The 12267-nt window shown below is 58.6% G+C and overlaps 2 protein-coding genes across 2 annotated transcripts in view; one reads left to right on the top strand and one right to left on the bottom strand.

Annotated features, from left to right (window-relative positions):
- Window positions 1-12267, bottom strand: part of LOC103590720 (VPS10 domain-containing receptor SorCS2-like) — a gene marked incomplete at its 3' end in the record, with an annotated part of 448076 nt that overhangs the window by 219516 nt on the left and 216293 nt on the right. The gene's annotated exons all lie outside the window — the stretch shown is intronic.
- PSAPL1 (prosaposin-like 1) lies at window positions 462-2057 on the top strand. Its single transcript, XM_008573020.1, has one exon. The coding sequence runs from the start codon at window positions 492-494 to the stop codon at window positions 2055-2057; it is 1566 nt and encodes a 521-aa protein (XP_008571242.1). The 5' UTR covers window positions 462-491.

The following is a 12267-nucleotide window of genomic DNA, read 5'->3' as shown; positions in this document are numbered from 1 at the left end:
ACGCTTTTATGCACCTCCCAGGATGGGGGCAGAAATTCCCCCAGGGGTCTCATATTCCAGGAGGGGACCCGGGCTGCAGAAACAAGTTGGGACAGGACAGTGAGTGACGGGAAGGGTACCCCAGACGCCACTGCAGCAGGAAGGACAGTGACCAGCCCAGGGGCCAAGAGGGCTTCCCAGGGAAAGGGGCCTGGGGGCTAAGCTTTGTTCATATTCAAGCTAGGTTTTGAAAAAGGAGTAAGGATTTATCCAGAGGAGAAGAGGGAAGGATGACATTCTGGGCAGGGGGTACTCAAGTGCCAGGGTAAAGAGACAAAAGCCAGGGAGACTTTTGTAGGGAACACCCGGGCGGGGCGGGGCGTGAGTCAGGCTGCAGGAGTGGCCAGGGGCGGGGCGCCCTGCTGCACCTGCCCGGGGCCAGGCAGGGGAGCTGGGTTTATAGCAGCAGCCGGGCTGCTGGGTGCACTGGAGCCAGCAAGTCCCTGGGCAGCATGCTGTGTGCCCTGCTTCTCCTGCCCAGCCTCCTGGGGGCCGCCACGGCCAGCCCCACCTCGGGCCCCCAGGAGTGTGCAAAGGGATCCGAGGTGTGGTGTCAGGACCTGCAGGCAGCAATACTATGCGGGGCTGTGGGGCACTGCCAAAGGGCCATCTGGAGCAAGACCCCTGCCAAGTCCCTGCCCTGCGATGTATGCCAGGACGTGGCGGCGGCAGCTGGCTATGGGCTGAACCCCAATGCCACAGAGTCTAACGTCCTGGCTTTGGTGCTGAAGACCTGCATGTGGCTTCCCAGCAAGGAGTCTTCAGCCAGATGCAGGCGGATGGTGGACGCCCACAGCTCAGTTGTCCTGAACATGCTCGCTGGAGCCCCAGGCAGTGCCCCAGCTCAGGTGTGCACTGCGCTCACCCTCTGTGAGCCACTGCAGAGGCACCTGGCTATCCCGGGGCCAACCTCCAAGGAGGATATGGCCGAGGCAGTGGCTCCATTCATGGCCAAGGAGCCTCTCAGCTTCCACCCTCCCCAGATGCCTGGGGGTGCCGTGTGCCTCGACTGTGTTAGGCTCGTCTCCCGGCTCCAGGATGCACTTCAGTCCAACTTGACCTTGGCAGAGGTGAACATCCAGGAGCAGTGTGAGTCCTTGGGCACCGGCCTGGCTCTCCTCTGCAAGAACTATATCCGCCAGTTTTTCGCCCCTGCTGAGCAAACACTGAGGCTTCTCCCCCCGCAGGAGATCTGCGGCAAGGGGGGCTTCTGCGAGGATCTGAGGGGACCTGCCCACCTGGCTCCCGTGGCTGCTGTGGACAGGGTCCCCTCCCTGGAGCCAGTGTTGCCAAGGAAAAAGAGCGAGATTCAGATGACAGCCAGCCTGACCTGCGAGGTGTGCATGGACGTGGTCAAGCAGCTGGATCAGTGGCTGATGTCCAACAGCTCCGAGGTCCTCATCATCCAGGCCCTGGAGCGGGTGTGTTCAATAATGCCTGCTTCCATCCTCCAGCAGTGCATCACCTTAGTGGACACCTACAGCCCCTCCTTGATGCAGCTGGTGGCCAAAGTCACCCCAGAAAGAGTGTGCACGACCATCCGACTATGCAGCAGCCGGAGGCGGACCCGGGCAGTCCATGGGGCTTATGCCACCGCCCTGCCCCTATTGATGGATGAAGAGAACCAGGGCAGCTTCTGCAATGGGTGCAAGAGGCTGCTCAGCGTGTCCTCCCGCAACCTGGAGAGCAAGAGCACCAAGCGGGACATCCTGATGGCCTTTAAGAGTGGCTGCAGAATCCTGCCACTGCCCTACATGGTGCAGTGCAACCGCTTTGTCACCGAGTACGAGCCCGTGCTCATCGAGAGCCTCATGGACATGATGGACCCCGTAGCCGTGTGCAAGAAGGTGGGGGCCTGCCATGCCCCCAGGACCCCACTGCTGGGCACTGACCAGTGTGTCATAGGTCCCAGCTTCTGGTGCAAGAGCCAGGAGGCCGCCGAGCTGTGCAATGCTGTGGAGCACTGCCAACTCCGTGTGTGGAAAGAGACGCCCTTCCACACCGGAGACCACGCATGACCGCAGCCACCAGGAATCCAGAACCCGACGGTGCTGGCCCAGGAGGCTCCTGTATCCCACGGGTACCTTGAGGTGGGTGCTGTCCCCATCCCCATTTCACAGATGAGAAGCTGAGGCTGAAAAGGAGCAGGCCTGAAACTGAATGCCAGATACTTCTGGTCCCAAAGAGCTCCATCTTAACAACTGTGCCAGAGGCTTTGCCCTCGCCAATGTGTTTAACAGGCTGGGACAGACTGAGATGCACCGCACACCCAACCCAGACAAGACTGCCCGTAGTCTCCCACGCTGCGATGGCGCTGACGGTCTGGGGGAGCCTGGCAATGCCTCAGGTGCCCCCCCTCTGCCCCTTGCTGGATGAACGTTGCTAGTGGGGCTGATCCCTCCTGTTAACAGCACAGGGCGTGGGGCTGGGTCTCACCCAAGCCACCGTCGCTCGCTCAGGCCAGAGCTCCTCAACCTGGGTCACTGGAGGTGGCTTCCCAAGGTGTATTGACATGCGAGTGTCTCTGGACACTCCTGGGGAGGAGTCTGGGGCTTTGGTCATATTCTCCAAGTGGTGCTTGGCTTCAGAGCAGTCTTCCGATGTCCACCATGGGGACCCTCTCCTGGCACCCCAGACTCTCAACCAACCTGGTCACGAGCAGATCAAAAGTCTTGGGGTGTGATCAAAATCAGGAGAGCAAAACACGTCGGGCAAAAGCCCCAGGGGGACAGCCCAGAGGGGCCCTAGAGAGGCCACCTGGGGTGTGTGTAGCCACAAGGACGTATGGGAGCCATGAGATGTGAGCAAGTCCCTCTGCCTGTTGAAGCCTCAGCTTTCTAATCTGTAGAATGGGGATGATCACGCCGGCCTCACTGGGATGTTCAGACAATTCAAGACAACGTCCTAGAGATCCTTCCCCCAGGAGACCAGCATCCATCGGGCTGCTGGGACCAGCAAGACCCGTCTCGGGAGGCCAGGGCGGGGGTTCCCAGGAGTCTGGCTGTGCGAGAGCTGTATAAACTGCGAGCCTTCGCCAGTGGTGTTTGCTGTGTTTTTATCCTCGCGGAGGGCCATGGTGCCAGAGCTGCTGCAGCAGCCCCCACCCTACTAGGTGTCCCTTCAGGGGGCCCCTGGAGGCTCACAGCCTGCTCAGGCCCCACTGAGGTTTCCTCTCACGCTGTGCTGCCCCCCCACACTGTGAGCCCCTCAGGGACAGCCACTGGGCATGATGCCTGCTGTGTCCTCATGCACAGCACGGGACCTGTGTACAGTACGTGCTCAGACACTTGTGGGGCGCACATGAGTCCCTGTGGCAGAAGCCACCACTTCACGTGAGGCTGGGTGGTGTGGCCGAGTTAGATAAATTCTCCTCTCGGCCAGAGAAGGGCCCCGGCCTAGCTCGGAGGGGTGTGGGTGGGTTCTCCTTCCCAGTGGCCACACCTGAGCTCTTAGGTAAACATCCCGGCCCACTCCATTGCCCCAGGAACACAGGCGTGCTTGGCCTGAGTGTCTGGCTGGGCAGGCCTGGGCCCGACGAGGACGGCAGTGGGCTGGGGATCACACTGACCCACGACATGGCCGTAGGAAGGCAGCTCCATGTCAGATCCCCAAACACGGAAGCCTTGAGCTTGTTGGACTCGCTCTCTACTGAGACATCCCCTGAAGGCCACCCCCCTCCAGGAATGGCCCTAGAGGTTCTTGGTCTACTGTAGGTGTCCCCACCTGACAAAGTCCTCTGGAAGGATGGAGCTGCAGTTCGTCCTCTGGCCTGGCTGTGAGTCTAGGGGGACACTTGCTGACAGTTGTATGTGACATGTCACAACTTCCCTAACCTGAAACTTCCCTGGAGATGTCACTGGTCACACGAGGCCAGCCTGCTAGAGGCCAGGATGAATGCTGTGTCTCCCAGGTGACCCACCTACACAGAGCTAAGACACTATTCTTGGCTCTTTGGCCCTGGGGTCACCCACCTTCCCCAACCCAAAGCTACCTGCAGCGGGCAGTCAGGGTGGGGTCTCTCCACCTGCCCCTTCCCGTTACCCACCCCCACCCACCACCTGGGTGCCAGCTTCTCCCACTGACCCGCTGAATGAATGCACCCCCAGGTGCCGGTTGTCCATGAGGAATGTGTCCTGGAGCACACCTGGAGATGACCCCACAGGTCTAGCTCTGCCCCTGGGGCTGGCCGGGACCTGGTCCTGAGCAGTGCACACCCCCCTCCCAGGCACAGGTGGCCCACCTGACCCCTCCACTCGTGCGTACTATTGTTCATCCTGCACAAAGCCATGGAGGCCGGGGCAGGACTCACACACCTCCTATCCCCTGGTGTCCAGCACTGGGCACCCAGACCATGGTAGACACTCAGCCACCATCAGCAGCCTTCGGGGCTAATGGCAGAGGCAGGAGGAGTGAGGGAGGGGACACTGTGTGACATCAGCAGCCCCGTTTAGGATGAACAAATCCATCTAAGCGGTGGAATGGCTGCTCCATCCAGGGTCTGGAAAAGGCTTTTCAGGAGAGGGACAAGGTCAGCAGGGCAGCCCTGTGACTGCCCCACTGCAAGGGGGGAAACCCACCCCAGTGAGAATGGGAAATCAAGACAGACACTGAGCACGGAGCTCCCGGAGGCAACAACGTGGCCGCACGGAGGAGATGCGCTCGGCCTGCGATGGGCCAGAGGCTTCTGCCCTGCCGCCCCAGGTGGACAGATGCCCGCACCTTCTGCCAGACACCTGCTGGGTTCCTGCAGATGCCGTCATAAGCTGGAGGCCTGGGATACTCCAGAAAACCTCCAAATGGTGACCCTCAGTCTTTCTCTTCCAGTTCAGGGCGTAAAGTTTTGGGGGGTAGGCAGGGAGAAGGGTTTGATTATTTGACTTTTGTTCACTTGAGACTTTTCTTAGAGATGACGTATTGGTGGAAACTTTGACCAGATATAGGTGCATACAAACTCAGGGCTCCCCTGGCAAATCTGGAAGAGTGGCCAGGTGGACAGCCACCTTCCGAAAGCAGGAATGTGTGAGCCCAGGAAAGACACACTGGGGAAAACCCACACTGTCCCTTCTCTCTTTCTCCCTTGACTTTCTCTTTTATCTCCAGGGATGACATTCAAATAATCCCCCTTCCAGTGAGGAGCATGCCTGGAAAAGCTCCCCAAGCACATGTGAGTCAAGGACAACGGCCACGGTCACCTGGCTGGGGTCCCTTGCCTGCGGGCAGTGCTCCGAGAGCTCTGTTGGCTTCACTCATGGCCTTCCACAGCCACCATGAGGCAGAAGCTACTCTTAGATTATCCCACAGAGGAGGACACTGAGACCAGAGAGGTGAAGTAACTTGCCCAAGGCCACGCGGCCAGTAGAAGATGGAGCCAGGAGGCAGCAGGCTCCAGAGACTGTGCTCTTGATCCTTGTACTCTCTGCTCCCAAGAGGCCCGAGTTCAAGTCCTGCCTCCACCAGTCGGTGGCTGTGGCCTCAATTTCCTCATTCCTAAATGAGGCAATCCCCACCTCCGGGGTCCTTGCAGGACTGATACGCATGCACAGAGTGGGGCAGGGGGACTTTAGGGTCACATCTTCCCATTAGACAGCTGACTTTCTTGTTTTTCTAGCTCACTGCTTAAAATGTGTTTTCAGTGTTACACTTTGCATGTCTTCCTCTTAAGACACTACGATTCCCAGGTCTGATATGGCCCGTTGACTTACAAAGCACCTTAACACTCTCTGCTGCTCTTTTCTTATCCTTTCCCTCATCACATTCCTTTTAGATGTGCTGAGGCCTCAAGACAGAGACAGCAGGGCGCCAGGACACCCAGCTGCTGTGAGTCCCCAGCTGAAGTGCCCACGGGGGTGGGTGGGGACAGATCGGCACCCGGGAAGCCGTCTGCTCGCCCCCGCCATTCATTCCCTCACAGGCAATCCTGCCTAGAGCTCTGGGCACGGGTGTGTGTGTAGGCGTGTCACTGTGCACACGCACACTCACGCACGCTCATCTACGTGGGCTGTTTTGTAGAAAGTCAAAAGTCAGGGCTGGTCAATCCCGACTCTGCCACATCCACAAAAGCCCTTCTATTCTCCTTTCTCAGCCTCAGTTTCCTCATCTGTAAAATGGTCACCCAACCCTGACTGCCCCCCAGCAGCACGGCTGCTGTGAAAATGAGTCACGTGAGTGGGAGCGCTTAGTGAGCCAGCTCCCCGGCTCAGCGGGACTAGTGCGGGGCACCTCACTGGGGTCCCCTCCCCCTCCCCACTCCATCACAGCAGCAAGAGCACCCCTGATGGAGTGTGAGGCAGGCCCAGGTCAGAACCTGCAGCGCTGCCCCTCACTCAGTGTGAAAGCGGACGTCCTTAACAACCTCCAGCGCGGTGCCCGGCTCCTTCCTCTCCAGCCTCCCCATCCTTCCAGTTCCCACCCCAGGGCCATTGCTTGGCCTTTCCCTCTGCCCAGGCTTGGTCCTCTTAGCCCTCTCTGGGGCTCACGCCTGCCCTTCAGAACTTCACCCAAAGGTCACCTCCCTGGGAGGTCTTCTCGGTCCCCAGACACCCCTCCCCCCCCCCAGGCTTATCTCTGTCTCCGTGGCCCTCCCGACATTGGCACACTGCTGACTACTTGTTCGGCTGGTGCAACTGCAGCTCCAGGCAGGCAGGGATTTTGCCTCAGCGGTCCCTGCTGTATTCCCATCAGCCAGGACACAGTCCTGCAGAGAACAGGGCTCCGTGAATATTATATGAATAGCGGATGCTGGCTCTTATGTGACCCTCACCTTCAGCCAAACCTCCCTCTGTCTGCCCCTTACACGCAGAGATCACCAGCACCACATGCCGCCCTGGGGCCGGATGTCTCTGAGAAGGCTGAGCCATGGCCGGGCCTTCCAGGTATAAAATATGGATCCCCCATCTTTCAATAAATAAAAACGAATCAGTTCTGCTTAGTTCCAGTGACCTTCCCAGGGACACTGTGTAAAACAAGGGTATTGTCCATGGCCTGGGTGAAGTCATGGCTGCACGGGCTGCATCCTGAGGACCCACAGCTGACAGGTGCATGGGCCTGGGTGTGCAGGGACCTGCTTCCCCCTGAGAGCCCTCGAAGCAGACCCCTGGGGGAGCGCCTGATCCTCTCAACCCTTCCCTCTGCCCCCTGCATGATGTGTGATCACCACTGTCAGAGGCAGGTCACAGGCACACATCCAGCTCCTCGGCCCCTCCCCCTCTCCTCCCCTCACCCTGCCCTTCCCACCCCTGCCTCCATCTCCTCTTGTCCCACTCTGGTACTCGGTCCCATTCTGCTCCTGCTGAAGCCCGGAAGTGGCTGGGAGTGGAGCAGGGGGCAGGAGGCCAGAGAGGGACCGCGCTCCTTCTTGGGGCCCCACAGCGCGGGCCAGGCCCCAAGCCCACACTCAGGTTACATTTAGGGTGGGGTGACAAACAGCTGCATTCAGTGGCTCAGAGCCCCTAGGAAAGGACATGCTCTTTCTTACAAGAGGCTCCTAGTAATGCTCCACATGCCCCACACTGGGGACAGTGACCCTTACCGCCACCCTCGAGGTGAAAGCAGTGCCAGAACTCCCCTCAGGACACATGGAACTCTCCAAATCCAGGTTCTAGCCACGGCTGAAGGCAAGTGAGGGCTGGATGCGCATTCATGCCGTCGCACCGGGCCCCCAGATGGCCCCACTTTCCCCGCTCCCTTCCCCTCGAGACGTTCCACAGCCTCATCGCTCTGAAACAAACACATCCCCTGCTGCTCTGTGGGGGGTCGGGCCTGATCTGGCACAACTGGATGTTTCTGGAAGCCACACCGTAGAGCAGAGAGAGCACAGAATTTGCAGATGGGCACACTGGATCCCCATTTGGCTACTCGCTGGCTGTGTGACCTTGGGCAGGTTACTTGGCAACTCTGAGCCTCAGTTTCCCTGAGAGTAGACATGGATAGTGAAGGTACTCTGATGGGATTTGCCCCTTAGGGGTTAAGCAAAGCGACCACATTGGAGCGCACCCCAGTGCCGGGCACACACAAGCTCCGAAAACTGGTGTTGTTCCTATAGAGCAGGTGACGCCAACACCCCTCCCTGATGTGAACATCTGCAGCCCCTGGACAGGGACAACCCAGACAACCCTGGCTTCAGGGTCCACACTGGCCTTGGAGAGCCCGTTGGCCAGACGACCACTTACGCCCGGCCCTGGACAGCCCCATCAACGCCTGTCTGTGGAGGCAAATCTCAATTATGAGGTTGACAGGAGAATCTAACAGGCCCAGGGGTGGGGGCAGCAGGACTCCCTCTGTCTCTCTCTCCTCTTCCTCATGATTTTACTTCCTCATGACTTTCTCACGGGGCTGGGAGGTAGAGAGAGAGGTTATGGGGGGAGGAATCCTCTTTCTGAGTCTTCCCTCCAGGAAATAGCAACTACAACACTTTGAAAACATGGCGCTTAATAACAGACCCCCAAGAACAGCCACTCTCAGCTGAGCGGTGTGTGCTGGGAAGGTCCCTTCACAAGCTGGACAGTGGTCCTGGCCAGCAAGGCCCACGGAGCCATCCTGGGTTCTCCCCGACGCTCAGGGCCCCCAGCCAGCCCCGGGATTGACGATCTGCTCTGAGTGTGGGAAAAGTGGTCTCAGAAAAGCAGACCCAGGGATTCCTCCCCAGGACACCGTGGGCCCTGGCCACCACCGCACCTCCCTCAGCAGCCACAGGGAGAGCTGCAGGTGTGATTCCTCCTGGGGAAAATATGCTCAAAGAACAAGCTAGGGAGATCCAAACCCACAGCAGGTCCCACTCCTCCAGGGTCTCTCAGAGGAGGACAAAGCGCTGCCCCCCTAGGAGCTCTGGAAGCCTGAGCTCGGGTCCAACACCCCAGGACTGGACCAAGACTCCTCTGTGCCTCAGTTTCCCTTCTGTAACCAGAGGAGGCTGGACTAGATGGGCACAAGCTCAAACCTCCCCAGGGGACCAGGCGTGTGGACCACGGCAGAACCTGGGCCCCTTCCAGCGGCCTGTCCCAGCCCCAGTGCAATGGCCTCTAACTTCCCCAGTGAGGTCAGAACCCCAGGCTTCCTATGTGAGACCTCGAGATTCCTAAATGCTGATAGCTCAGTTTACTCATTTAAAGTCCTCCGCTGCCTACACCAAACGTGCCTGAAGATCAGGCTGGGCCCCTCTGGGGCCAAGATCTCCACTGCAAGATGAGTGTGACTTGGTGTCGTCCCCAGACAGCTGTGTGACTGATGAGAAGTCTTGGACATTTCTTTCTGAATCCTCAGCCAGACCCAGGAAGGGACCAGGATCACTCTGGGATCGGGTTCCTGATCTGGGAGGGGTTATGTGTGGCTGGTGCCACCGTTGTTTATTTAGGACAGCAGGAGTAATTGCCACGTACGGGGAAAGTCTCACCACTCCCAAACCGGCTCCTCCGGCTGACATTCCCGTGGACCCAGGGAAACAGAAACCACGAGGACAGCAGGAAGGGAGAGAGGCACCTTCCACAGCAAGACCCTTTATCTGGGTGTCTTATCTCACGAGGGACAGAGAGCACGTGCTTGCCAAAGGCCACTCGGGCCAGTCCTATGGGACTCTGGGCCAAGAGTCACCCCTCACCGATCAGGGGATTTGGGGCATGCAGCAAGAGAGAGGATCCGAGGCTCTGGCACCGCTGGGCCGCCTGTCCTCGGCTGTGGTGGAAGAGAAGCCGATGCTCTGGAACGTGAAAGAGCGAAGGAAGTGGGATGGAGGGTCACATGCAGGCTTCGAAATCCAGAGCGCTCCGCTTTGAACTGCACGCACCCCACTTCCCTGCGCTCCGACCTTCACCAAGATCCCCCTGGACTGGGGGGGAGGCCAAAGCAGAGACAGGGAGACCAGTGAGAGGCCACAGTGGTCGTTCAGCAGAGACAGGGTGTGACGGGAGACAGAGGCCAGGACTGCAGTTGGCTGTCCCAGTGCCCGATGGACAGACAGAGACGCTGGGCCTGTGGCTCTGGGATGCACACCCACTGCACCCCACCCTTCTATACCACACACGCCATGAATGGCCAAGTTGCTTAAAGACTGCCGGTGAATGGGGCTTCCTAGAAGCTGGGCACCGGGTTACGTAGCCTGCATCCATTACCTTGACCCAACAACCCAGGCCATGCTATTAGCCCCATTTGACAGATGGGAAAACCTGGGCTTAGAGAGGGGAAGTGTTTTCCCAAGACCACACAGCTAACAGGAGGCAGAGCTAGGACTGGAATTCGGGTCTCTCAGGCCGTAAGACCTCTCTGCAATCTCTTGGGAGAAAGGAGGGAACGGCGGGGACTCTGGGGGTGCAGGGAACCCCTTGAAATATGCGATGTGCTAGGTCAGAGGCACGGGATCGGGATGCTTCCTCTGACACACCACATGGCCCAGAGCTCAGAATTTTAACTCAAACACCGTTTGGGATGGGAAGGGTCAAAGCTGCAGGAGGGTCCCGAGAACACACGCAAGCTGGAGGCAGGCCCAGGGCTCTGTCTCCACAGAGGAAATGAAACCAAACAGGAGGGACAGTGGGCGCCTGCTGGTGAGCAAGTGCAAAGGGCCGCTCTGTGCCCTCTGCATCCCTGTGGATGGGCGGAGGGGCCAGCAGCGGGCCCCACACCAAGCCGAGAATACACTTGAACTTTGCGTGGCACTGCATACACCCTGATGGGCTGGCTGGTAAGCATGACTGATGAGGTCCAAGAAAGGCCTCAGCACCACAGGGATGCAGGGGCCCCAAATCCCACAGACTGCCCCAGGGGTGCTGCTGCAGCAGCCTTAGTCGCTGAGGTGGTGGCCGGCCTCAGGGGAGCTGCTGGGCTCAGAAAGACAGAGCCATCAGAGCTGCAAACCCTCTGATGACACCAAAGCCACCTTCCCTGCCCACACTTGAGCACCCACCTTCCTGTGGCCCATGAGGTCTGCCTCTGGCTGGGTGAGGAAGAAGCTTCCAGAACCTCTCCAGTTCCTGCAGACACCCATGGGCCTGCTCTGCCTGCTGGACCAGAAAGAACACTGGGCTCTGTCTATATACCAGCCATGGTTATCGCTTAGCCAAGCCACAGCTTCGTGCTTCCCCTGGATTACCTCATCAAAGGCTCACATGACCCTGCAAGGTGGGGAGTGTCACTGTGCCCATTTTACAGGTGGGAACTCTGGAGCCCAGCGAGGGGAGGAGACTTGCCCAGGGCCCCTCAGCCAGTCCATGAGAGCCTGCTTCACCCTCGGATCTGCGCACTCCAAAGTGCGCAGTGCTGCTGTGGCCAGTTTCCACTGGATCCAGTGTTCACATCCTGTTCCTCTTCCCGCAGGCATATGGTGGCTACATCTCCCAGCTTCCACTGCAGACGGAAGCAGCCAAGTGACTGAGTTCTGGCCAAAGGAGGTCAGAGATCTCCCAAGTATAATCTTCCATGTTCTCTTGTCCCCTCTGCCTACCCTGGTCACGGGGAGGGGAGTATACCACATGATGCCACATGATGGAAGGAACCTGGGTCCCTGCAGCACTGCTTACAGGAGAGTTGCCCAGGAAGCACCTGGCTAGGAAGACCCATACTGGACCACTGCATGAGTCAGAGAGAAACTGCATCGTGTTAATCACTGGGGCTGTTTGTTACAGCAGCTAGCGCACCCTGACTAATCCAGCTTGCTACCTCTCCATCTAGCTCCCATCCACGTTTCCCTGAGGACCCAGCATGTCTCAGCCAAGTCCCTGGACCAGTGCAGAGGGACTTGCTTATCTGAGCAGGGCCTGCCCATCTGCAGTTCAGACAACACCAGCTCACCTGGAAGAAAGCTGATTCAAAAACCCAATGTTAGCAGAGAAAAGCAGAGTAACTGATGAGCTTCCACAGGAAGAAATCTGTGACTCAAAAGAGTATGGGTTCTTGATTGCAAACACTTGCAGATCTGTTGGTAGACAGGGCACTGGAGACCTAGACAGCTCACTGCAAAGGCTGAATGAAAACCCTAGGAGTTGGGCCAGGTCAACCAGGCATGGGCTAAATTCAATACAGGGTCCATTGCTGTGATCTCAGAAGCACTTGCATCCCTGCCATGTCTTTCCCAACAAGGCTCACACAGTCTTTCCTAATACCTCCAGTGTCTGAGGCCAGCCAGTCCCCATGAGGGCCCTCCACCTGGTGGACAGGCCTTCCCTAGATGGAGTCCCAGAGCCCAGCCCTGCCTGCCCCCCCCCCCCCTGCACACAGGCTGGCCCTCCCGCTTGCTTTACT

Source organism: Galeopterus variegatus, unplaced genomic scaffold (genome assembly GCF_000696425.1).
Source record: "Galeopterus variegatus unplaced genomic scaffold, G_variegatus-3.0.2 Scaffold865, whole genome shotgun sequence".
NCBI classification, from domain to species: Eukaryota; Metazoa; Chordata; class Mammalia; order Dermoptera; family Cynocephalidae; genus Galeopterus; species Galeopterus variegatus.
Note: the sequence above shows the minus strand (reverse complement) of the source record. Positions and strands in the feature narration are given on the sequence as shown.